This window comes from Ovis aries, chromosome 9 (genome assembly GCF_016772045.2).
Source record: "Ovis aries strain OAR_USU_Benz2616 breed Rambouillet chromosome 9, ARS-UI_Ramb_v3.0, whole genome shotgun sequence".
Lineage (NCBI taxonomy): Eukaryota > Metazoa > Chordata > Mammalia > Artiodactyla > Bovidae > Ovis > Ovis aries.
In genome coordinates this window covers 23362675-23387750 of record NC_056062.1, presented here as the reverse complement: position 1 = coordinate 23387750, position 25076 = coordinate 23362675, and the positions used below count along the sequence as shown (strand labels likewise).

Sequence of the window (25076 nt, the reverse complement as noted above, 5' to 3'; positions counted from 1 at the left end):
AACCAATGGAAGTGGGTTTATTTGGAAACAGGATCTTTGCAGATGTAACTAAGATGTATTAATAAATTAAAGATGAAGTCATACTGGAGCACAGCGGGCTCTTATTCCCATAAGACTGGTGGCCTTGTAAGAGAGAGGAAGAGAGACACAGAGGGAGACAACATGGAACAACCCAGCCAGAGACGGAAGCAACACAGCTGCAAGACAACGAACACCAAAGACTGCCAGCCAAGCCCAGAAGCTGGAAAGAGGCAAGAAGAAGTCTCCCCCAGAGGCTTCAATACCCTTGGTTTTGGACTTTGGGACTCCGGAAGTGTGAGAGAACACGTTTCCACTATTTTTGAGCCATCAAGTTTGTGGTACTTTTGTTATGGCAGCCCTAGGAGATGAATACAATATTTTTAAAAATTTATTCATTTATTTATGGCTGCACTGGGCCTCCCTGCTGCACATGGGCCTTCCCTGCTGCACATGGGCCTTCCCTGCTGCACATGGGCCTTCCCTGCTGCACATGGGCTTTCTCTACTCATGGTGAGCAGGACCATTCTAGTTGCAGTTCTCGTCGAGGTGGCTCTTCTTATTGTGGAGCACAGGCTCTAGGGTGCGCAGGCTCAGTAGTTGTGGCTCACAGGCTTATCTGCCCTGTGGCATGTGGGATCTTCCCGGACCGGGGATCGAACCGGTGTCCCGTACACTGGCAGGCAGATTCTTATCCACTGGACCACCCAGGAAGTCCAATGAACACAATATTGCCTGGTCTGTTAACTCCATCAAGACAGAAACTAGGGACTTCTCTGGCAGTCCAGCAGTTAAGCTTTCACCTTCCAGGGCTTCCCTGGTGGCTCAGTGGTAAAGAATCCACCTGTCAGGGCATGGGACCTGAGCAACTAAGCTCAGGGGGACTACTGAATCCATGCTCTAGAGCTGGGGCGCTGCAGCCACTGAAGCCTCATGTCCCAGAGCCTGCGCTCCATACCAAGAGAAGGCACGACAGTGGGAAGCCCGCACACCGCAACTAGAGTAGCCCCCACAACTAGAGAAAAACTCTCGCACAGCCCCAGATAAAAATAAATACATACACTTACTTTTTAAAAATAAAGACGTCACCTTCCAATGTAGAGGGTGTGGGTTCGATCCCTGGTCAGGGAGTTAAGATCCCACATGCCTCATGGCCAAAAAACCAAAAGCACGAAACAAGCAATACCATGACAAAGTCAACAAAGACGTGTTAAAGTCTTTTTGATGGTCGACATCAAAAAAATCTTTTTTTTAAAAAAAGCTATACTTTGTTCATCTTGGAACCCCAAACACGGAAACAGTCCCCGGCTAGTAGCAGGTACTCAGAAAGTGTTTGTTGGGTGAGCCAGAGAAAAAATTAATAAAGTATAAACTCAGGAGGAGGAAGAACTAAGTCTTTTATCTCTACGAACACATCAGAGCAAATGAGGTGCTCAATAAATGTTTGAAGAATGAGTAAGTGTCTTTAAATAAATAAATGATAAGCCCAGGAAGGTTCTGCAATGAGTCCTACTCATCTATTTCCCCAGGACTCGGCAGCGAGTGTGGAACACAGCAGCTCCTTAATAAATTTTGGAGAGAAGGGGAAAAAAAAAAATGAAGAGAAAGATGGGAGCGAAGGAAAGCAGACCAGGACCATACTTTCCCAACTCTGGGTCTAGGTAGGAATTTCCTTCCTGCACGCATCTAACTGAGGAATGGCCAAGGTCATGAAATAAGCAGCTGGATCTTAAACAGCTTCAATTATACAGAAAGGGCTTGCACAGTCCTTTGAATATAATTCACCTCCCCCTCCTTGAATATGTTTTTTTCTAAACACTTGAATATTGTTATTCTAAAACACATTGCTTTGTCTTTCGCATGAACTTGAACATTGTTTTTCTGAAACGCGCTTCCTTTTCTTTCACATCCAGAAGTCATAAGGCTTCCCAACCCTTCCAACAATGTCAGAAATGCACCTCTGAGTTGAGAGGTCAGCGCTTCTGCGTTCAGCTCCGAGGACACATTTCCCGTCTCTGTGCTGGATTCAGCCTGACCCCTACCCTGCGGCCAAAAAGGGACATCAGCTGGGCTCAGGGAAATTCAATTCGGGCTGACAGCCCGCGGCCTGAGGAGGACAGGGCGTCTGCCTCGACCTCTGCAAAAGCAAAGGCGGGGAGGGAGGGAGAGACACAGAGGTTCCTCCTGGGCTTGGCTTGGAAGGGTCTAACGTTTAGGTCAGTTCATTTCTACACATGGAGAAAAATCCTGAAAATAAGGCCAAGTGATTCCCACTGCCGGCTCAGAATTCAGTGACACTGCCATTTGCTACTCCCGCCCTCCTGGTGCTATCTGGGGTGAAAAAAAGGAACGTCTTGTTCTTCATTCCTCTGGACTTGAACTTTCCCAGGGATGACAACTGCTCAGTTGTGGAGCATGATTTTATTCATTCATTCCTTCATTTATTTTTTTAAAATTATTTCTGTATTTGGGTACACTGGGTCTCAGCTGAGCCAAGTGGGATGTAGCTTCCTGACCAGGGATGGAACCCAGACCCCCTGTATTGGACGTGCACAATCTTAGTCACTGGATCACCAGGGAAGTTTCACTTCATTTATTTTTTATTCTGTATGAACATACATAATATATAAGAGGCCCCTGGACTCATGTCCCGGTACATATAGAGAAACTCTGCATGTGTGCATGCTGAGTCGCTTCAGGCATCTCTGAATGAATCATCTTTGTGACCCTGTGGGCTGTAGCCCACCAGGCTCCTCTGTCCATGGGATTCTCCAGGTAAGAATGCTGGAGTGGGTTGCCATGCCCTCCTCCAGGGGACTCTTCTGACCCAGGGATCGAATCTACAGCTCCGGCGCTGCAGGCAGATTTTTTTTACCACTGAATCACTGGGGAAGCCTATAGAGAATCTCTGCTCCTGGGCATTTTCCCTCTGTATACTGAACTCCAGAGCTCCAGCACTTGTCTGCTCCATGAGACGCCAGGTGTAGGTCAACGACTGTCACAGAGACAAACAAGGAAAAGAAAGGCTGACCCTTTCTCAGAGCCAGTTAGCAGGAAAGGCAAAGAACTGCTTTATGTGTTTTGATGTAGCCCTGACTTGGTCAGCTTAAGCACGGACATGGGGACTTTCCACCCTATCAAAGCAGTCAGTTGAGACGGAGATCACTGTTATTTTATCAGACACAGGACTGTGTGGTTGGATTAGTTTATGTGACCTTCCTGTGGCCCCAGGGCATCCCACGCTGAGCCTAAGCCAGTAGCTGTCCATATGAATGATTTTTAAAAAATATTTATTTATTTAGGCTGCACCAGTGCTTAGTTGCGGCACACAGGATCTAGCTCCCGGACTAGGGATGGAACCTCCCCTGCACTGGGAGCATGGAGTCTTAGCTACTGGACCACCAGGGAAGTTCCAGTCTGTATAATGTTCATCTTCCCTTTTCCTCTAGACAGAAAGCCCCATGAGCCTAGGGCTGAGTTACACTGCTGCTTACACTGAGCACAGTTCCTGGCACCTAAGTAATAAGAATCTATATATGTTATATGAAAGAGCCAACAAACAAACAAATAAATGAAAAGAAATAACGGCGCTGGGCTTGACATCATTGTTAAAAAAGAGCGGTGGTTTAGAATCAGGTGGGGTTTTGTTTCACTCACGGTCTATCACTTATCTGCTTCATGAGATGTTAATTGAAATATACAACAAACGCATAACATGGTCTATGTCATAAAAGAACCAGTCGAAGAATTTTGACATCCAGGTAATCAGCACCCAGAGCACTCGCAGAATCTCAGAAGCTGCCTTATGCTCCCTACAGGAGCATACACTCTTCACCGACCCACTCAAAGGTGAACCACTATCCTGCAAGACGCATGCATCTGACATGTTACTATCCTCCCTGACTCTCATCTTCACACGGGGAATGTGAGTTACCATGCCATGAGCGTAACATTTCATATGCGTATGTGCAATACTTGGCAGCAACAGTCACTGTTTGAACAGTAGTAATAGTATAACAGGACCAGTGACAGCAGATGTGATAGGACGAGCAGGAGTTGTAAGAACAGAAGCAGCAGCAATGGCAACAGCAGAAGCAGTAATAGTGGTAACAGAGGTAGTATTATTAAGAGTAGAAGCAGCAGTAACAGGAACAGCTAACACTCATACCACACAGGATGTTCTAGATACTGGTCCAGGGGCTGTACCTTAACTCATCTAATGCTCAAAGCAATCCTTATAAACACAGATAAAATAGGGTTTTACAGATAAAGAAACTGAACTTAAAGGCACAGAAGATAAGCACAGATAAAAGCACAGCAGTTAAGTAGCTTTCTCAAGGTCACAGAGAGGGTCCTAAATCCAGGATTTTAATACCAGCAGTCTGGCCACAGAGTCTGTCCTCTCAAGAGAACTCTCTTTTTAATAAATACTTGCATAGCAAAGAAAGATCTGTCCTCCAATATCTGTTCTCTTTCTTTGGTCTCATCATCATCTTCCATTTTTGTAAGCAGGTAGTCTTGCAGAAGAAAGATCACATTTCCCAGCCTTCCTTTCAGTTAAGTATAGCTGAAGGACTAAATTCTGGCCAACAGAATATAAGCAGAAGCAGTAGGTGTGATACCCAGAAGCATCCTTAAAAGAAGAGGCCTGCCTGCCCACTTCAGTATTCTTACCTGGGAAATCCCACGGACAGAGGAGTCTGGCAGGCTGCAGTCCATGGGGTCGCAAGACATGACTTAGAGACTAAACAACAACATGGATTTGTCAGTTTCTGTTATGTAAGTACTGTAAGAAGTTAAATAATTAAAAAGCATTATTTGTGATTAAAAAAAAAAAAAAGAGGGCCTGCCTTTCTTCTTCCCTTCTTCCTGTTAGTAGATGTTATAGCTGGAACAGAAGCAGTCAGAATGGGCCATGAGGTGACCTTGGGGGGAATGGAGGTCCACACGGCAGAAAAACAAGAGAGGAAAAGTGTGGGTCTTTCACAGGTTGCTGTAGCAGCCCTGTAACTGAACTTTTAGGTAAGAGATAAATACACTACTTCTGTTTTCTATTTAAGCCAATGTTCTTTTAGATTTTACATCATTCATAACAAAACCTAATCTTAAATAATGCACTCTTATAACAATTATAATTAATACTGAAACTGAAGAAGACTCTGCAGGATGTTCCCAGGGACAGACAAGACAGACACACACACACACACACACACACCCTACCATGTTCCCTACCACTTGTTTCTATAAAGGCTTTAGCCTCCAAGGCCTTCCCCAAGATTCAAAGAGAAAATTTAATCAGAAAAATGAGAATATGCACAAATAAAGCAGTGAAGTAAGACAAAATAATAATAATTTAGCCATAAGTTCTTCCTCAAGGGCTACAGGTAACATCCTGAGCCATATCCTTGAGTTGTTTTGCAGATACTGAAACCTCCACCAGGTGGAAGACGTTAACTGCAGGCTGACCCCTAACATGTGTACCCCAGACTGGGGCTGGAAGCAAAAGGTTGAGAGATGAGATTCCCCAAACACCACCCTGTTACCTCACCAGCAGCTAGTGAGAGAACCATGCACAAACTGATCACACACCCTGTGACCCTCTCCTCACGAGTTTAGATCTCAAGCCCGTTCTCCTTGCTTGGTGCTCTGCAATAAAAGCTGTACTTTCCTTCGCCACAACCTGGTGTGAGCAGATTGACTTTGCTGTGTGTTGGGCGAGCAGACTCAGTTTGGTTTGGTAATAATATCACCTAAACAGATATCTCCAAAACTAATGTCACTTTCGTGTTGGATTCTTGATTTATAAAACAAAACAGAATAAAACATAATTCTGTAATAGTCAAACTATGAAAATCAGCAGGCAAAGTCTCATTTATCCTAGAAGATGGTAACAACAGTCTCCCATTACTTCATGTCTGGGTCACATGAAAGCCTCTTAGGTTGGCCTCTCTGCCTCCAGCCTCTAACTTCTCCACACTCAGGGCGTTCTTGTCTAACTATCTTTAAATATGACTTTCATCTTAAAAACTGGAATAATTACAATGCTCTATGCCCTTACATTATATGAGACACTTTCTTGTAGACCTTTTTTCCTAATCTCACAAAAACGTGAAACATAATTACCCAGATTTCATAGATAAGAAAAAAGAACAGAGAAAGTTAGTGACTTGTCTGAGATCACAGCAAGATGGAGGCAGAGCAAGATTCAACCACCTGTCCAGCACCCATAGTCTTTCCACCACTAAGCTGACTTCTGGGATATGCCAATCATAGCAGGTGGACCCCATGTTGATTCACCCTGGCAACTTAAAGATTCCTGGACTCTCCATTTTCTCTGCTTACTCTTCATGGTTCTTCACAGACTGTCCAGTCCAATTTTTTTTTTTATCATCCACCAACACAAACCTCCACCCACTGAGGTTAGATGCCTTAAGATTCTATCATGTGGCTCTATGCCAGGTCCCAGTAGTCCCAGCTGCAAAACGGGGCAAATCATACCTCTACAAGAGCCAACACTGCAGGAGGAAAAAGACAAGAGACTTGGAATCAGGAAAATTGGTTTCAAATCCAACCAGGCAAGATATGGTATATATGCACAATGGAATATTACTCGGCCATAAAAAGGAACGAAATCGAGTCATCTGCTGAGATGTCAATGGACCTAGAGTCTGTCATACAGAGTAAAGTCAAGCAGAAAGAGGAGAACAAATATCATATATTAACACATATACGTGGGATCTAGAAAAAATGGACTTATTTCCAGGACAGCAATGGAGAGGCAGGGGTAGAGAAGAGACATGTGGGCATGGACACGAGGGGTGGGGGGTCGGAGGCGGGGCGAGGAGGGGGACACACTGAGAGTGACCCTGGCAGATACGAGTACAGCCAGTGGGGCCTGCTGCACAGCACAGAGAGCGCAGCTCAGTGCTCCGCGACGCCCCAGCAGGGCCGGAGGGAGTGCCGGGAGGGAGGGGACACACGTGTACGCGGAAATGGTTCACTTCGTTGTACAACAGAAACTAACACAACATTGTACAGCAATTATACTCCAATCAAACAGGAAAAATCCAGTCGGGCAAGCTGTCTGTCTGTGGAGTGAATGCGGTAAACCCTTCCCGGTAGGATTATCAGGTGGACTGGATGAAACTGTATCTTTAAAGAGCCACTCGGCTACACCAGCACTTACTACTGTTGACAGTGCTGTTCTGTTATCATTCCTGACTTCATTCAGGGGCCCCACCGCCTTTCCCACGGCCCACAGGAGACACATCAAAAAGCCTGCTGTTCTACAAATGCCGAAGATCTGGTCGCCACTAACATCCATGCTCGTGGTGTCTCTTGTAGGTTCCAGGGCTTGAGTCTGGTCAAATTCTGCATTTCAACCTCCCAAAAGCATCCCTCCACATTTCCCAGACTGGGCTCTTTGGACCACTCACCGATTCCATAGCGAATCTCTTGATGAAAAACTGGAGAGCCTGGAGGCTGAAGATCTCATGTCTCAGCCGTCACATCAGAAAATTACCTGGATGATGGGGGCGAGAAAAAAGGTGACAAGAGTCATACAGCACGGCTTAGACAGAAGACATTGTCTCAGACCAACACGTGATTCCATCTGGAGGCCAGCACCCTTGTTAGGAATATTCCCACTGCACAGTGGCCATCCAGGAATGGGAAGGAAGACAGCTGGGAAACCACTGTTTCAGCAATCCACTTTGGGGCTGACATCTCCATCAGTAAATGTGCACAAGTGCTCTGGAATCCTTCTTGCATTCTATTTCTAGCTCTAGGTTGGAGAGCAATTTACAAGTCATTAACATCTCCAGACCTGGGCTCCGAAACATGAAATTAAATTGTGCTGACAGGTACAGCAGACCGACAGACAGACAGCCACAGCTGTATGCCCATGGGGAAGTAGAAAAGTTCCCCCAGCCAAGGCAATCAACCCCAAGAAGGAGGCAGATATATACATGAATCTCTATATTTCAGGACAGCCCCTCTGAACCGGAGACAGGATTTTAATTAATTCATGCATACCAAAGCTTAATTAATTGCTGAGTGCACAGAGCACAGGAAGTCTGGGATTAAAAGTGTTACATAAGGGAACAGCTTCAATATTTTTGGAATGGAGGGGAAACAGAGGTGGTGGGTGTGAAAACAAGAGAAGTCAAAGGACCTGCTTGATTCTTCTCCAGTGATCCCTAGTTCAGAGTGGTAACTTCACCTGGGGCCAGAAACCCAGAACACACTTGAAGCACCATCTCCATTACTCCTGTATCCAACCCAGCCCTAAGTCACGTGTCTCTTCCTAGGTATTTCTCAGCCTGTCCCTCTCTCTCCATCTCTACCGGCACAGCCCTGGACCAGAATCCATCATTCTCAAACTGGACGACTACACCTACCACTACCTCCAAACTGGTCTCCCCTCGTCACCATTTCTCCTCTGAAATCCAATCCCCTACACTAAAGCCAGGACAATCTTTTCCTTTTTATGTTTTAGTGTGCAGAATTTTATACAGACACAACAATAGAGATCCCCACTGCCCAGCCCCAGTCACCATCGACTTATAATCAGTCCTACTCCATCCATACCCTAACCCCTCCGCTCTCCACACTGTTATTTAGAAGCAAGCTCCAGACATCTTATTTCAGTCATTAACATTACAGCATGTGTTGCTATATGTCTTTTAAAAAAATGTAACAGCAATACCTTTACCACACCTAAAAAGATGATAATTCCTTGATATCACCCAATAGTCTCATAAATGTTTAATATGTTTTTTAACAACAACAAAAAAAATCCCAGATCTAAATACAACTGGCTAATAGCAGGTGGCGCTAGTGAAGAACCTGCTTGCCAATACAGGAGACTCCGGAGATGCAGATTTGATCCCTGTGTAGGGAAGATCCCCTGGAGGAGGGCATGGCAACCCACTCCATTATTCTTGCCTGGAGAATCCCACGGGCAGAGGAGCCTGGTAGGCTACAGTCCATAGGCTCGCAAAGAGTTGGACACGACTGAAGCAACTTAACGCAATATTAAAAACAATTTAAAATACAAATCTGATCGTGTCATCTCTTCATTTACAGCTTAACATTCTTCAGTGGCTTCTCAGTGCTTCCAGATAAAAATCCATCAGCAGGAACTCCCCTGGAGGTCCAGTGGTTAAGAATCTGTACTTCCACGGCAGGCAGCATGGGTTCTGTCCCCGGTTGGGAAACTAAGATCCCACATGGCATGTGGTGCAGCCAAAAATTTTTTTTAAATAAATAAAAGCAAAAAGAGCTCCCTAAAAAAAATTTTTTTAATATATATATATATCATTTAACATACTCAGACTCCTACCCACCTCCTCCCTGACCTCACCTTGTCCACCCAGGCAGCTGGCTCACTGCTGCAACCACCCAACCTTCTTTCAAACCCTGCAACTTCCCACAGTCCTCCTACCTCAGGCCTTTTGTGCCTGCTGTTCCCTCTGCCTGTAAGGCTTCCTCACTGACTCTGCCTAGTTAATTCCTGTGCTTCTTTAAATCTTACTTCCTCAGGGAAACTCTTCCTGCTCCTCTAGATTCGATCACAGGATTTATCTCCGTTTTTAACTCTACATTATTCACATGAGAACTGATTAACATCTGCTTTGATAGTAAGTCATGTGAGTACACGAAGACAATGTTTGGATTTTCTGGTTGCATCGCCAGACCACACAGTGGTGTCCAGCACAGTATTAATAAATATTTGTTGGATAAATGATCAAACTACTTTTTTCAACCTTAGATGCCAACAGTGATTGACTTCCTGAACTTTGAGTCATACATTTAAATTAGATGGGGAATTGACAGTCTTACCCTAAAATTGATACAGAAAAGCAATGAACTCAGGAGAGCCAAAACCATCTGGAGGACTCACATTTCCCAATTTCAAAGTATCCTACAGGCCTCCCTAGTGGCCCAGTGGTTAAGAATCCCCCTGCCAATGCAGGGGACATGGGTTCGATCCCTGGTCCAGGAAGATTCCACAGGCTGTAGGGCAAATAAGCCCGAGAGCCACAACTACTGAGCTCACAAGAGTCTGTATTCTGCAACAAGAGAACCCACCCCAATGAGAAGCCCAAGCACCAAAACAGAGAGTGGACCCTGCTATGAAACTAGAAAAAGTCCATGTGCAGCAACAAAGACCTAGCACAGCCAAAAATAAGGAATTAAATAAAACCTACTACAAAGCGGAAATAATCAAGGCAGCGAGGTACAGGCATAGCATAAACATATACTGCCCCCCAGAATCACAGAGCATGATCTTTCCATAACATTCACCTCCTGACCACAACTTAACATGCTCTATGTACATGGAAAACAAGACCCTGTACTGGCCTCTCCCAGCCCACCTCTCATCTTACCTTCCCTTTGCTTTCCTTGCTCCACTCAAGCAAACAATTAAGGCAGTGTCTAGGCTGGATCATTTCTCCCATCCTTCACTCTCAATCTGAATTTCAATTATACATCCCTGCCCTCCAGCATGTGACTCTGCAGTCCTTCCCACCGTGGTGGCTGGTGGTTCTTTTCGTTCTTTCTCACTGGATTCTAGACTGGCCCACTGATGACTCATTTACAACAGAATTCGGACGGAAGCGACAATGTGCTGCTCCCAGGTCTATCCCTTGCCCTCTGTGCTGTGCCACGAGGCGAGGCGGTGTCACTAGTCTCTTTCAACTGCTGCCTTTCAGTCTTGATCCTGCAGGGAACCCAATCTGAAGTCCAGCCCGAGCTAGCCAAGCCCCACCTAGATCAGCCAAATCACAACCAACCCACAGACCCACGAGTATGAAAATAAACACTGGCTGTCAAGCAAGTCACTGCAGTTCTGCGGTTTTTGTTACTCAGCAAAACCTGACTGATACACATGGGAACACTAATTCATGGACACCAATGAGTATCAATACGTGACTGGAAAAAAAGACACACACAGACAGCACAGGTGTGATAACAATTAGCAAAGCCGCCTCTTGAAGAAAACACACCTACTTGGTGCCAATTTGACCCTGACAACAATCCTGCTGGGCAGACATCAGGCCAGCTTTACAGATGGAAACACAGGGGCTCAAAGATACGCAACAGTGTGTCCAGGTCAGTGTGTGGCAGCACTGGGATTCCAACCCAGGTTGCTGTCTGACTCACAAAGTCTAAGCCGGACTTTTTCTCCTTAAAAGAACTCAAAGATGCTCAGAGACCACTGGCACGTGAGTCCCCGAGCATGTCACATGGCCCACCAATCCACCTCTGTCCTTGTCCCGCTTTCTTGAATGGGTCTTCACAAAGGGCTGCAGGGACACGGTGAAAGGTCACTGGAATTACACTCAAATGCCTGAGTCCCAAGCCAGCGAGGCCCCAAGACAGAGCCTTGTCCTGGTCCGCGAGCTGCTTTGGCTGCTGGGTCCCTTGTTTGCAAACTGAGGCCACTATCTTAGCCCGGTTCAGCAGTAAAGAATCCACCTGCAATGCAGAAGGAGACACAAGAGACGTGGGCTTGATACCTGGGTCAGGAAGATCCCCTGGAGGAGGGCATAGCGACCTACTCCAGTATTCTTGCCTGCAGATTGCCCTGGACAGAGGAGCCTGCTGGGCTACAGTCCATAGGGTCGCAAAGAGTCAGACACGACGGAAGCGCCTTAGCACTCACATGCACCCTGGCCTGACCTGCGTCACTAGACTGGCGTGAAGCCCCAGAGGGATGGTGTGTGAAACTGCTTTGACACCAAAGTCAGTTCACATCCTGCTTCGACTCCGAGCTCGCTTGAACTAGGTTAGCATCTACGTGTAGGTCAGTGTACAGTGCTCTGAAACCATTTATGCTTCGAGACTGATTGTTTCTTCAGAGATTATTCCTTTCCAGTTATAAACTAATCCAAGTCCATCAGTGAAAAATAATAAGGCATGAAAATAAAATATTTCAGTATCCCAACACCTAGAGAGAAATATTCACAGGATTTTTAAGGCTGTTTCCTTTCTGGGACTGGTTTTTGTAAGTCAAATAACTAGGGAACTACCAGCAACTTTTTAAAAAAAAATCCATATTCATTCATTCAAGGAATATTTGTTTTGGACCTACCACTCTTTGGCAGGGAAGACAAAGCCAAAAATAAAAAAATTCATAATCTCAAGGAACTAATATTCATTCATTCATTCATTCTTTTTTTTTTTTTTTGCCACAACGAACAGCTTGCAAGATCTTAGTTCTATAACCAGGGACTGAACCTGGGCCACGGCAGTGAAAGTGCCAAGTCCTAATCACTGACCTGCTGGAGAATCCCCACCCTCCCTTTTATTTTTCTTCTAATCACAAATATTTTTTGATCCAGGATTCTGACTCCATTCAAAGACTGGTGCTCACTTTTTTTTCTTTTCTTTTTTTATTGACATTCTTTTTAACTCCACAAATAAATGGAGCACCAACTATATACGCTGGGCACTTGCTAATAATAATAATAATGGCAATTTCCTTGCTAGACCTTGTACTCTAACAGTTTGGTTTGTAACTAAAAGTTGGCCCCTTAGAACAAATGCATCTGGGTTAGAAAGCAGATAGTGCCTCTGTTATTTATTCTTTCGTACTTCAGTTTCTTCACCTTTAAAACTGGGATAATTGAAGTTCAAGCACCAAGCCAAACAGTACCTAGTAGTGGCGGTAGTAATAGTATCATCTTGTTTAATTCACACAACCATCCTACAAGAATCTGAAACTCACAGGTTAGGGAACTTTTCAAGAGGTCAGGCACTTACTACTTTAGCACCTGGAGCCCAAGCCCACTGGGGACCCCATGAGAGATGGGAACACACCTCAAAATTGCCTCCCGGGGGTAAGGAAGCTGGGATATTTACGCACAAACTCCATGCCTCCCTGGCCGAGTACAGCCAGGGAATGGCCTCAGAGAGAGATGCAGGAAGCCGTTCCATGAAACAGGCACTGTCTGCAAGACCTTCCAGGGTGGGCTCAAGGATACAGGCAGGGAACACACAGCATCCGTAACTAGATGCTCGATAAATACACACCAGAGGAGTGAACGAACCTGTGTTATCAACACCCTTGCTCTTCTCCATAACCTCTCCTTTCCCCCTGCCACCAGCGAAGGAAGATTTAGAGCAAGTACCTGCCAGAGTGAACCAGAACTCATTACCATCAAGCATCTTAATTTTTATCCACCCACGTTTCTGCTTTTCCCATTGAAATTCTATTTTGTGGCCTACAGTTTGTCATTCCAGACAGCGATTACTGCACGCCAGGCAGAAACAGGGACATAAATCATTGGGCACCTCAGCCCTTCTTTACTGCCTATCTCCAAATAGGTGTTGAGTTTTATTCAACAGAAGTGACTTCACCAATGTGGAGATTCATATCCTTTTATGGAGGACGCTGTGAACTGGAGTCACCTGCAGCTGGACAGTTTGGACAGTTTCCTTTGTTCCCATAACATTCAGCAAACACTTATCCTATTTACTGATGAGACTCTTTCCTGTTTTGTAGCAATCATAGTTAGAAAACCAGAGATGGAAAGGAAATAGCCTGAGTACATATTTCTACCAATCTTCCTCTTATCTACTGGAAGCCTAGCTTGTCTATCCCCACTCAAAATGCCTTCTCCCTCAAGCAGCTTTCTCCAGAAAAGGGAACCCTCCTACACTGTTGGTGGGCATGCAAATTGGTACAGTCACTATGGAGAACACTGTGGAGGTTCCTTAAAAAACTAAAAATAGAGCTACTGTCTGAACCAGCACTCCCACTCCTGGGCATGTATCGGGGGAAAACCATAGTTCAAAAAGATACATGCACCCCAATGTTCAAAGCAGCACTATTTACCATAGCCAGGACACGGAAGCAATCTAAATGTCCATCAACAGAGGAATGGATAAAGAAGATGTGATGCATATATACAATGGAATATTACTCAGCCACAAAAAAGAAAGAAAGAATGCTATTTTCAGCAACATGGATGGACCTAGAAATTTTCATATTGAGAGAAGTAAGTCAGACAGAGAAAGGCAACTATCATATGACATCACTTATGGTGGAATCTAAAAAAAAAAAAGGGTACAAATGAACTTACCTACAAAATAGAAATAGAATCACAGATATAGAAAACAAACTTATGGTTACCAGGGGTTAACAGGGGAGGGAGGAATAAGCTGAGAGATTGGGATTGACATATACACATGACTATAAATAAAACAGAGAACTAAGAACCTACTGTATAACACAGGGAAATCCACTCAGTACACTGTCTGGCTGGATTATAAACGAATGATGACTGTGTTCATGTCTTAGATCATGTTTCCTGGGTGGACTGCACTCTAGGCCACAGTCAGGAGGCCAAGTTGGGTAGTCTAAGACCGCAGTCAAGTGGGTGCGGGGGGGGCAGGGATACAGATGACAGAATAAACTCTCACGAGTGACCTAGTCTGGGTGTGAACAAAACGTAGGACCTGCCTCACAGACAATGAGCAAGTGCCAACTGCATGCCACGTCCCATTGGCAAGAGCTTCCTGTAAGTGAGAGTCACCTGTTGGAAAATCCCTCCATTCAATTACTGGAAAAGTGTTTGTTAAGCTAAGTGCCAAGGATGTAATAATGGTCAGCAAAGGTGGCAGAGTGGTAAAGAATCCGCCTACCAATGCAGGAGACAAAAGAGATGAGGGTTCGATCCCTAAGCCGGGACGATCTCCTGAAGGAGGAAACGGCAACCCACTCCAGCATTCTTGCCTGGAAAAGTCCATGGACAGAGGAGCCTAGTGGGCTATAAAGTCCATGGGGTTGCAAGAGAGTTGGGCATGACTGAGCAACTGAGTGCACACACACACACACACACACACACACAGCAAAACAGACCCAGGCTCTGCTTAGAGCTCGTGGTTAAGAGAATCAGACCTTAACCAAACTACCTCCTGGGCAATGAGAAAAAGTGCTGGGTGCCATAGGAACCTATGTACTGCAGGTGAATAATAACTTCTCAGCATCTTAAAAAGTTGCATCCTGAGAACTGTGTGAATCTTAACATACGTGAATGCCAGGCAAACAAGCTCAGGGAGCTGAGAGGAGAACCACTGAGTAACCTTCAGAACTATGTGCAGGGGGCCTCACTCACCACAGTGCCTGTTCCTCACACAACGCAGAAGCAGGTCCAACTCAGTCTGTGCCATCTCAAAATTTACACATTTCCTGGGGTCTCCTGGGAAGAACTGCAAGCGTGGCGTGTGAAGTCTGCGGGTGCCTAGGGTCTGTTGTGCTACCAACTGTTTTAACAGCACGATGCAGGTCCCTGCAAACAATTGCGTGTTTACCATCAGCAAGCACACTGAGCGCAGAGCCATCTGTGTGGCTGCCCCCCGGGCTCGCTGCGTAGGAGAAGGAGCGGCAGGCAGCCCTGCGCTGGGGGAATTTCCCAAGCGCTGGAAAGAGGACAGTCTTCGGAGCAGGAAAGCTTCCATTGCAGCACTGGTTCTCCCCGCTAACTGCTACGCAACCCCAGGCCATGAGCTTCACTTCAGCGAGTCTGTGTCTTCTTCTGGAAAATGCAGATGGCAGCAGACACTGATGGTGCCCTACACACTGCCAGGGTGCCCACAAGTTCATGAACGTCCAAGTGCATCCTCTGGCAAGCAGCACTGGGACCTCCTGCCGGAGAACGTGCTCTCAATAGAAAAAGCTGGACACTGGGAAAGACTGAAGGCGGGAAGAGAAGGGGACGACAGAGGATGAGATGGTTGGATGGCAATTCCGACTTGATGGACATGAGTTTGAGCAAACTTTGGGAGATGCTGAAGGACACGGAAGCCCGGCACGCTGCAGTCCACGGGGTCACAAAGAGTCAGACACGACTGAGCGACTGGACAAGTGCCAGAGAACTAATACTCTCAGATGTGGCCGTCACAAAAGGATGTGAGGAACACTAGCACACAGCAGATGTGTGATGGATATACTCCCCTCCAGTGACAACCCACAAGCAGAAAGGACGTCAGCAGCCCAGGGTCCCAACTAGGTGGCTTCTCAGCAAGGCCAGTGCCATAGACGTGGCTCCTGCAGCTGGTCATCCTGCTGCAGGGGACAGGCAGGGGGGCCACGACCAAGGCCTGGTCTCCGTCCTGCCCAAGGGAAAGGGAACTGGGATGGAAAGGATTTTGCGTAGAAAGGTGTTCATCCCCCTGCAGGAAGCCCCACTGCCCAGTGCCCATAGGGCACCATGAAGGGCTTGCGTGGGCACCATGAAGGGCTTGCGTGGGCACCATGAAGGGCTTGCGTGGGCACCACGCACTCTGCCACCTTCGACTGTGCTCACGCTTCACCCCATTTCCCACAGTGAGAAACACAGTTGCAATTATGAGCCCCACCTTTGAGAGGAGACAACAGCTTTGACAGGTTAAATAATAACTGAAAAAAAAAAAAATAACAGCTAGCATAATGCAGGAGACATGGGTTTGATCCCTGGGTCAGCAAGATCTCCTAGAGGTGGAAATGGCCATCAACTCCAGTATTCTTGCCTGGGAAATCCAAAGGGCAGAGAAGCCTGGAGGGCTACAGTCCATAGGATCACAAAGAGTTTGACACGACTGCACATACAAGAAAGGGAAAAAAGACTGGATACATTTATTTTATTATTATTTTATGTGGTTTAAAAAAATGCATGACATAGAATTTACCACTTTAGCTATCTTCAAGCATATAGTTCAGCAGTGTTAAGTATATTCACATTGCTATAACAGCAGATGCCAGAACTATCTCATTCTATAAAAATGAAACTACACCATTTATCAATAACTCCACATACCTCCTCCCTCCAGCCCTGGGCAACCACCATTCTACATTCTATTTCTATGAATCTGACTACTTTAGATAGCTCACATGAGTGGAACCATATAGCATTTGTCTTTTTGAGACTGGTTTATTTCACTTAGCATGATGTCCTCAAGATTCATCCATGTTACAGCCTGTATCAGAATTTCCTTCCTTTTTAAGGTTGGATAATATTCCATTATATGTACATATGACATTTTGTTTATCCATTCAGCTATTGATGGCTGAATAAGAGTGAATAAGGCCGCCGTGAACATGGATGTTCAAGCATCTCTTTGAGACCTCAATTCTTTTGGACATATATACACACCCAGAGGTGGATCTGCTGGGTCAGACAGTAATTCTAGTTTTAATTTCTGAAGAACTGCCACACTGATTTCCACAGAAACTGCACCATCTTACAAACCCACCAACAGTGCACAAGGGTTCCAGTTTCTAGAACTGGATACACAGTTGAAGCGTAAATGAGCGATGTATTTAGTAAATGAAAAATATGCATGTGTGCTCAGTTACGCAGTCGTGTCTGACTCTTTGCGACCCCATGGACTGGAGCCCGCCAGGCTCCTCTGTCCATGAGATTTCCCAGGCAAGAGTACTGGACTGAGGTGGCACTTCCTGCTCCAGGGCATCTTCCTGACCCAGGGATCAAGCCTGCGCCTCCTGCATGGGCAGGTGGATTCTTCACCACTGGAAAGCCAAATGAACAATAGACACAGCATAATAACCCAGTACCTTTAAAAAGTCTCTCAGCAGCGCCGCACAGCACGCGGCATCCTCGTTCCCTGACCAGGGATCAAACCCACACCCGCTGCGTTGGCAGCACGTCGTCTTAACCACTGGACGCCAGGGAAGCCCCAATAATACAATGAAGTGAAGTGAAGTGAAAGTCGCTCGGCCGTGGCCGACTCTTTGCACCCTGTGGACTATACAGTCCATGGAATCCTCCAGGCCAGAATACTGGAGTGGGTAAGTAAGTGTAAGTGAAGTCGCTCAGTCGTGTCCGACTCTTTGCGACCCCGTGGACTGTAGCCTACCAGGCTCTTCTGTCCATGGGATTCTCCAGGCATGAATACTGGAGTGGGTAGCCTTTCCCTTCTCCAGGGGATCTTCCCGACCCAGGGATCGAACCCAAGTCTCCTGCATTGCAGGTGGATTCTTTAGCAGCTGAGCCACAAGGAAAGCCCTTCTACAATTTACTCGCTTATTTTACTTTTGGCTGTGCTGCACCTCCACTGCTACACAGGTTTTTCTCTGGCTTCATCGAGCAGGGGCTACACCCCCTGGCTCCAGAGCACAGGCTCAGTAGTTGTGGTACGTGGGCTGAGACGTTCTGTGGCACGTGGGATTTTCCCGGATCAGGAATTGAACTTGTGTCTCCTGTATTGGCAAACAGATTCTTTACCACTGAGCCAGCAGGGAAGCCTAACACAATACTGCAGGTACATCCTGGAAACCTCCTCATCCAAAGGCTAACATTGCTCCCATGATTGTGTTCAATACGAGAAGTTCCTCTGGGACAGGAACCATGACTTAAACTCTCCTCTAAATCTCTGATCTTGACCCCCAAAGCCACTGTCCAGGGGCTGACATGCAGCAGGCATATGGCAGCATTTGTTGAATGGTAACAGAGGGGCAGAGTCAATCAAGGAAGGCTTCCTGGAAGGAGATGGCATTGCAAGAGAAAAAGGACAGTCTGGCAGAGAGAAGGATGAGCAGGGGTGACTGCAAAGAGGGGCCTGGCTGATTCGTTTCATCTCATTCTTGAAGGCAGAGGTGATCTGTGTCTAAGACTCAACTCAATAATGCTGTCATGACAGGGTAACACAATATGCTTCATAGGTGCTCAGCGAACACCCGTTGACCGAACGCATGATCAGAATGAGAGGAAAACAAACAGGAGAAACATCAGAAAGACTTCTGTATGAGCTGTCAAAATGAGAAACCAGGGGTTCCCTTAAACTACAGGGAAATAGTCATGTGACCGACACCAGCTTTCCCTGGCACTCCACCACCTCCAGTTGAACCGGAAGCCCGAGAAGGAACTACCTCCCAGCCCTACCCTGAGGAAACCTCATGAGCAAGAAAATCCCAATCCTCAAACTTCTTTCTGGAAATCCATCTTAGGAAGTTTACTGCCTGCAAAACCTAGAAGGATCAGCTAATGTCTATAAGACTTCATTTCAAAATGAAGTTTCTCCAGAGTCAAGACTCTTTCCTTCTCCTGAGGATGTAAGTCTTCTCTATTTCATAGCTATTTGTCTCCGAGGTATGGCAAGTGACACAGCAGGATGCTGCATTTGGATGCAAGTGACTCACGGCAGGCTTGAGTCCACTCCCCGCGCCCCTGAGGTCCCCACCAGTGGAGTCACCGAATCCAGGATGCCCACCATACTGGAAGGCCCTGGGAAAATCACCCAGGTAGGCACAACAGAGCTGTGAGCAAAGAGTCCCACCTCTACCATTACTCTTCCAAAGAAGACTTCGGGGAAACCAGGAGACCCTGTGGCTAGCACATGTCTGGCTTAGTCAATGTTCATTGAATGAGTGAATGACCACCTAAACAAACACCCTCACACCAAGACTTGCAAGCACACTTTAATTTCCCACCAGAGTACAGCTGCCAACCGGTCAACATCAGCTAAAAGTGTCATGGGGTCCTGCAAGCCTCCTGCTTTGCCTCTGTCTCAAATATGTCAGCTTCTCTGATGGCTGCTGAAGAATCTGCCTGCCGATGCAGAAGACGTGGGTTCGATCCCTGGGTCGGGGAAGATCCCCTAGAGAAGGAAATGGCACTCCAGTATTCTTGAAAGAAGATCAAACTAGTCAATCCTAAAGGAAACCCTGAATATTCATATGAAGGACTGATGCTGAAGCTGAAGCTCCAATACTTTGTCCACCTGATGTGAAGAGCCAACTCATTGGAAAAGACCCTGATGCTGGGAAAGATTGAAGGCAAAAGGCGAAGGGGGTGGCAGAGGATGAGATGGTTAGATAGCATCACTGACTCAGTGGACATGAATTTGAACAAACTCCAGGAGACAGAGAAGGACAGGGAAGCCTGACATGCTACAATCCATGGAGTTGCAAAGAGTCAGAAATGACTTAGCAACTAAGCAATACATTTCTTGCCTCCAGTATTCTTGCCTGGGAAATCCCATGGACAGCAGAGTCTGGCTGGGGCTACTGGCCATGGGGTCACAAAAGAGTCAGACACGACTTTAGGGACTAAACAACAATAAACGTAGGTCACCCTTAAGCATCATCTTCTGGGGCCTGGTATGAACTCAACTTCTCTTAGAATCAAGGCTCCTCACCTTCCCCAACTCTATTTCCCTTAAATGACAAAGAACCATGAGGACCTGAGTCTGAAGCAGGAATGTTTGCAGCCCAGAGTAGCTGGGGATTTGGCCCCTTCTACCTGCTTTGGGGATAAAACCCTCTAATGGAAAGTCCATTGGCTCCTCAAAGCCTCAGAAGCAAAATGAGAAGGATAAGGCCCAGGTCTCAAAACAGCTGTGTTTCCCAGGAACCAGGGAGACAGAGCAGAAAGAATATCAGACGTTTCTCACTCTGGTGACATGGCAGCTGAGTGGACGTGGGCACCCTTCCCCCTTGTCACGCCGAAAATCTTGAGTGAGTGTGACTCCAATGGTTTAAATGTTATAACCAACAAGGAGAGAGAGAAGAAAAGGAACCACAGGCCATGAATGAAGGCCATACTCCAGGACATATCCATGCCCAGCTGCGCACACGCACACACAGACACACACACTCACACACACACACACACACACACACACACACACACTGACCTGCAACTGAAGAATGCACGCAGACTGACCTGTGTGGGCACAACAGGCCGCAGGGCGGACCCAGATACCATCCGGGGCCTCACAAAGGACTCTGTGTGCCAGGCCACAGGATGTTCCAGCAGCCTGTTTCCTCTGTGGAAGCGGTCCTCCTGGCCTGCTCTGATACGAGAGATGGGCGGAAGGATCAGTTCCCTCACACAGCACCGGGATTGTTGTGGAAAGGAGGCCTCAGAATCATGTAAGCCTGGAGGGCCCACGTGTGCAGAAGCCACATCTAGACTGATTTTCTGAGACAGAAAACTCAACACTTACTGGCTTTAAAAAAAAAAAAAAGGGAAGCGGGAGATGCTGGGCTGACCAAACTGAGAAGTCCAGGCATGGCTGTAACTTCAGGCACAGCTAGATCCAGGGGTTCACGTGTGGTCAGGGCAAGGCTGGTCTCCATCTGCTGGTTCTGTCTTCCGGGAGGGGTGATGGGGGGTGTTTCAGGCAGCTCTGCCCCCAGGGGGCCACTGGCCTTCAGGTTTATGTGCAGTCAGAGCTCAGCAACCCCTGCGGAAGGCCAGATCTCTTTCCCCGTGGTTCTAATAAGTCTCAGGGCTGACTCGGACTGTATGCAGCCCTGAACTCGGCCCTGTGGCCAGGGGCTGGAAGACTCCATGGGCTGGCTGTTGCTCACAGGTCCATGCAGGTGAATGGCTGGGTCACGTCCACAGGACCCACATAGACTAAGGGGACGTAGGTACTCATCTGGAGGAAAGTAGGGAAGAGAGAGAGAAAGAGAATGAAGGAAAGAGGGAGGATAAAGAAAACTGGGGGCTTCCCTGGTGGCTCAGTGGCAGGGCCAATGCAGGGGACACGGGTTCGATCCCTGGTCAGGGAACTAAGACCCCACACGCTGTGGGCCAACCAAGCCCGTGCGCCACAACTGCTGAGCCTGCGCTCTTCGGTCCGGGAGCCGCAACTACTGAGCCCACTTGTTGCAACTACTGAAGCCCGAGTGCTCCAGAGCCCGTGCTCTGCAGCAAGAGAAGTCCACACACCAAAACTAGAGAGCAGGCCCCGCTGGCCACAACTAGAGAAAAGCCCAGGCAACAAAAAAAAGACCCGGCACAGCCAAATAAATAAATGAAATTAAAAAGAAAACACATGGTATAAGCCACAAATAATTTTTATTATTAAGGAATAAAACAGCAATCAACCTCAGCTTTAAACAAAACAAGAAGAACCAGCAGCCGACCGAGCTTGTGTGTCTTTTGTCTTCTGTAACAGCTTTGATGAGATATAATTCACATACCATACAATATAGCGATTTAAAGGATACAGTCGGACTTCCCTGGTGGCTCAGACGGTAAAGCGTCTGTCTACAATGCGGGAGACCTGGGTTCGATTCCTGGGTTGGGAAGATCCCCTGGAGAAGGAAATGGCAATCCACTCCAGTACTATTGCCTGGAAAATCCCATGGACAGAGGAGCCAGGTAGGCTACAGTCCATGGGGTTGCAAAGAGTCGGACATGACTGAGCAACTTCACTTTCACTTTCCACGGTCTAAAACATAACTCACAGAGTTGTGGGACCGCCACTCTAATCAATTTTAGAACATTTCTGTTGCCCCCAAAAGAAACCTCATACCCATCAGCAGTTACTCCCCTCCAATTCCACCTCCACCCACTCCTGGCAAAAGAACAGTGTAACTTTCTGTTTCTATAGATTTGCCTATTCTGGCGATTTCATATACACAGAATCATACAAAAGGTGTTGGGGGGTGGTTTGGCTTTTTGCTTTAATACTTTTATTTACTTATTGGCTGTGATAGGTCCTCACTGCTGCTCGAGTTTTTCCACTAGTTGCAACGAGCGGGAGTAACTCCCTAATTGCAGTGTGTGGGCTCCTCACTGCTGTGCCCTCTCTTATTGCTGAGCGCGGGCTCGAGGACACGCATGGGCTTCAGCAGCTGCCTCAGGTGGGTTCAACAGTTGCAGCTCCCAGGCTCTAGAGCGCAGGCTCGACAGTGGTGGTACCTGAGCTTAGTTGCTCCAGGGCAGGTGGGATGTTCCCGGACCAGGGATGGAACCCGTGTCTCCGGCGTTGGCAGGTGGTTTCTCTACCATTGAGCCACCAGGGAAGCCCAGTGGGTGGATTTTAAGAATTCTGTCTTTTGTCCTAAAATCTGCACCAAAAAAAATCCATTTCCTGGACTCCTAGTTGAACTGAGTCTGGACTTACTCCCTGGAATCACTATTAAGCATGTGGACCAGAGGAGGGGTGACCGGGCCTGGGAGACCCTGAAGCCTGAAGTGGTTGGTATGACTGGAGATGACTCAGCAGCCAGGGCGTAAACCCTCCTGGAAGCCTGGTCCAAGCTTCTCGTCTCGCCCCTGGCACAGTATGGGGTGGAGTGGGAAAATCGTGGGCTCCAGCTTATCAGATGTTCCAAAGAATCCCCAGGGAAGGGCACCATGGGGCTCCACCCAGCACCCTTCCTCATTCCTGACTTCATTCAGGATCCCCCTTCTCCCAGGAGGTGCGTGTTCCTGCAGCTCCCAGGAACGGGCTCTGCTGGTTGAAAACCTTCCCGGTCACTGTAAAGTGACTTTGCTGCAATAAAAATTAATTAAAGAAAAATAACACCTTTCAAACAAAAATAAAACAAAGTGTGGACTCTACAAAACCTTAAAAAGAACACCTTCCCAGTACTTTGCCAGTGATTAATCTAAAGGGCATGTGACCCAACTTGGATCAAGGAGACCTGGAGTTGGAGGCTCTTTCTCCATCTCCTAGAAGAGGTTTTGGGAATGGTGTTTCCTCCCTTCTTCTGGATGTTATAATAAAGATGTTCGAGGTGGAGGCAGCCCGTCTCATTACCAGCCTCAAGGAGAAGTCAATGCAAGATGAAGGACGGATCTGAAGACCTACAGGAAAACGGAGCGGGGCCTCCTGGAACAGACACTAGTTCTGTGCTACACGTCCCTCATGCTCCTCCATCCCCTTTCCCAAGCCCCAGATTGGCCTTTAGGGACTAATAATGCAAGGCCCCCTTCCCTCTGCTGCAGGATGCTTTTGGCCAACAGGGAGCCCCCAGCAGGAGACAGGAGGGAAGGGAGAGTGAGGCATCCGCTCCCCCTTCTGCCCCTCTCTGGACCCACCACTGCTCCTTCTCTGGGGGCCACTGTGAACTGGCTGCCACCTTTGACCCAAGTCTGAGCTCTGGTCAGAAACCCTTCTCACGACCTCCCTGTCTCCAGGTCCCAGAATCTGTTCCCTCCCCATCCCTCGAACTGGGCATGACACAGGAGCCCCAGGGCCACGTGACCCGGGCACCACACTATTCCTGGAGCTTCCCTGCACCTGCCCACACCTTCCTAAAGATCCCTTCACATGACCCACAAGCACAGCAAAGATGCTCAAAGGCATCAGTCATTACAAAATGCAAATCAGGGACTTCTCTGGTGGTTCAATGGGTGAGAGTCTGCCTTCCAATGCAGGGGACACAAGTTCAATCCCTGGTCGGTGAACTAGGATCCCACATGCCATGCCATGGGGCAAGAGCACCCACAAGCCACAACGAGGGAGGAGCCCACACACAGCAGTGAAGATCCTGCATGTCGCAACTAAGACCCAACGCAGCCAGGTAAATAAATAATAAAACATTTTCTTAAAAAAAAAAAAAAGAAAGAAAAATGCAAATTAAAACCACAGTGACACACCATGTCATACCCACTAGATCGGCTATCATACCAAAAACCATAAATAACAAGTCTTGGCAAGGATGTGGAGAACTGGAATCCTGTTATATTGCTAGGGGGATATAAAATGATTCAGCCACTTTGGAAAAGCTTGGCAGGTCCTCAATAAATTTAAATACTGAGTTAACAGATGATTCATCAATTCCATTCTAGGTATATTTCCCAGAGTTGAAAAAAGGTTTTCAAACAAACATTTACAGGTGAATGTTCAGAGGCACTACTCACAATGATCGTAAATTTGAAATAACCCAAATGTCTATCAACCAATGAATAGACAAATAAAATGTGGCTTGTTCATACGCTGGAATATTGTTCTGTCATAAAAAGGAATGAAGGACTGAAACATGCTTCACCATGGATGAACTTCAAAATCATTATGCTAAGGGAAAAAAGCAGAAACATTACTTTGTTGACAAAGGTCTGTATAGTCAAAGCTATGGTTTTTCCAGTAGTCACGTATGGATGTGACAGTTGGACCACAAGGAAAGCTGATCACTGAAGAATTGATGCTTTTGAATTGTGGTGTTGGAGAACCCACTCCAGTACTCTTGCCTGGAAAATCCCATGGATGGAGGAGCCTGGTAGGCCGCAGTCCATGGGGTCGCAAACAGTCGGACACGACTGAGCGACTTCACTTTCACTTTTCACTTTCCTGCATTGGAGAAG

The 25076-nt window shown here is 46.9% G+C and overlaps 1 protein-coding gene across 9 annotated transcripts in view; it reads right to left on the bottom strand.

Annotated features, from left to right (window-relative positions):
• The window catches only part of ASAP1 (ArfGAP with SH3 domain, ankyrin repeat and PH domain 1), a 333908-nt gene that overhangs the window by 294582 nt on the left and 14250 nt on the right, over nt 1-25076 (bottom strand). For 8 of the 9 annotated variants that reach the window (XM_042254098.2, XM_060393356.1, XM_027972896.3 and 5 more), the window contains exon 2: nt 7455-7540. In XM_042254098.2, coding sequence (XP_042110032.1) covers nt 7455-7463 — 9 coding nt within the window. In that variant the 5' untranslated portion in view covers nt 7464-7540. Of the gene's footprint in view, nt 1-4692; nt 4763-7454; nt 7541-25076 lie in introns of all 9 variants that reach the window. The other variant, XM_060393355.1, reaches the window with a different exon arrangement.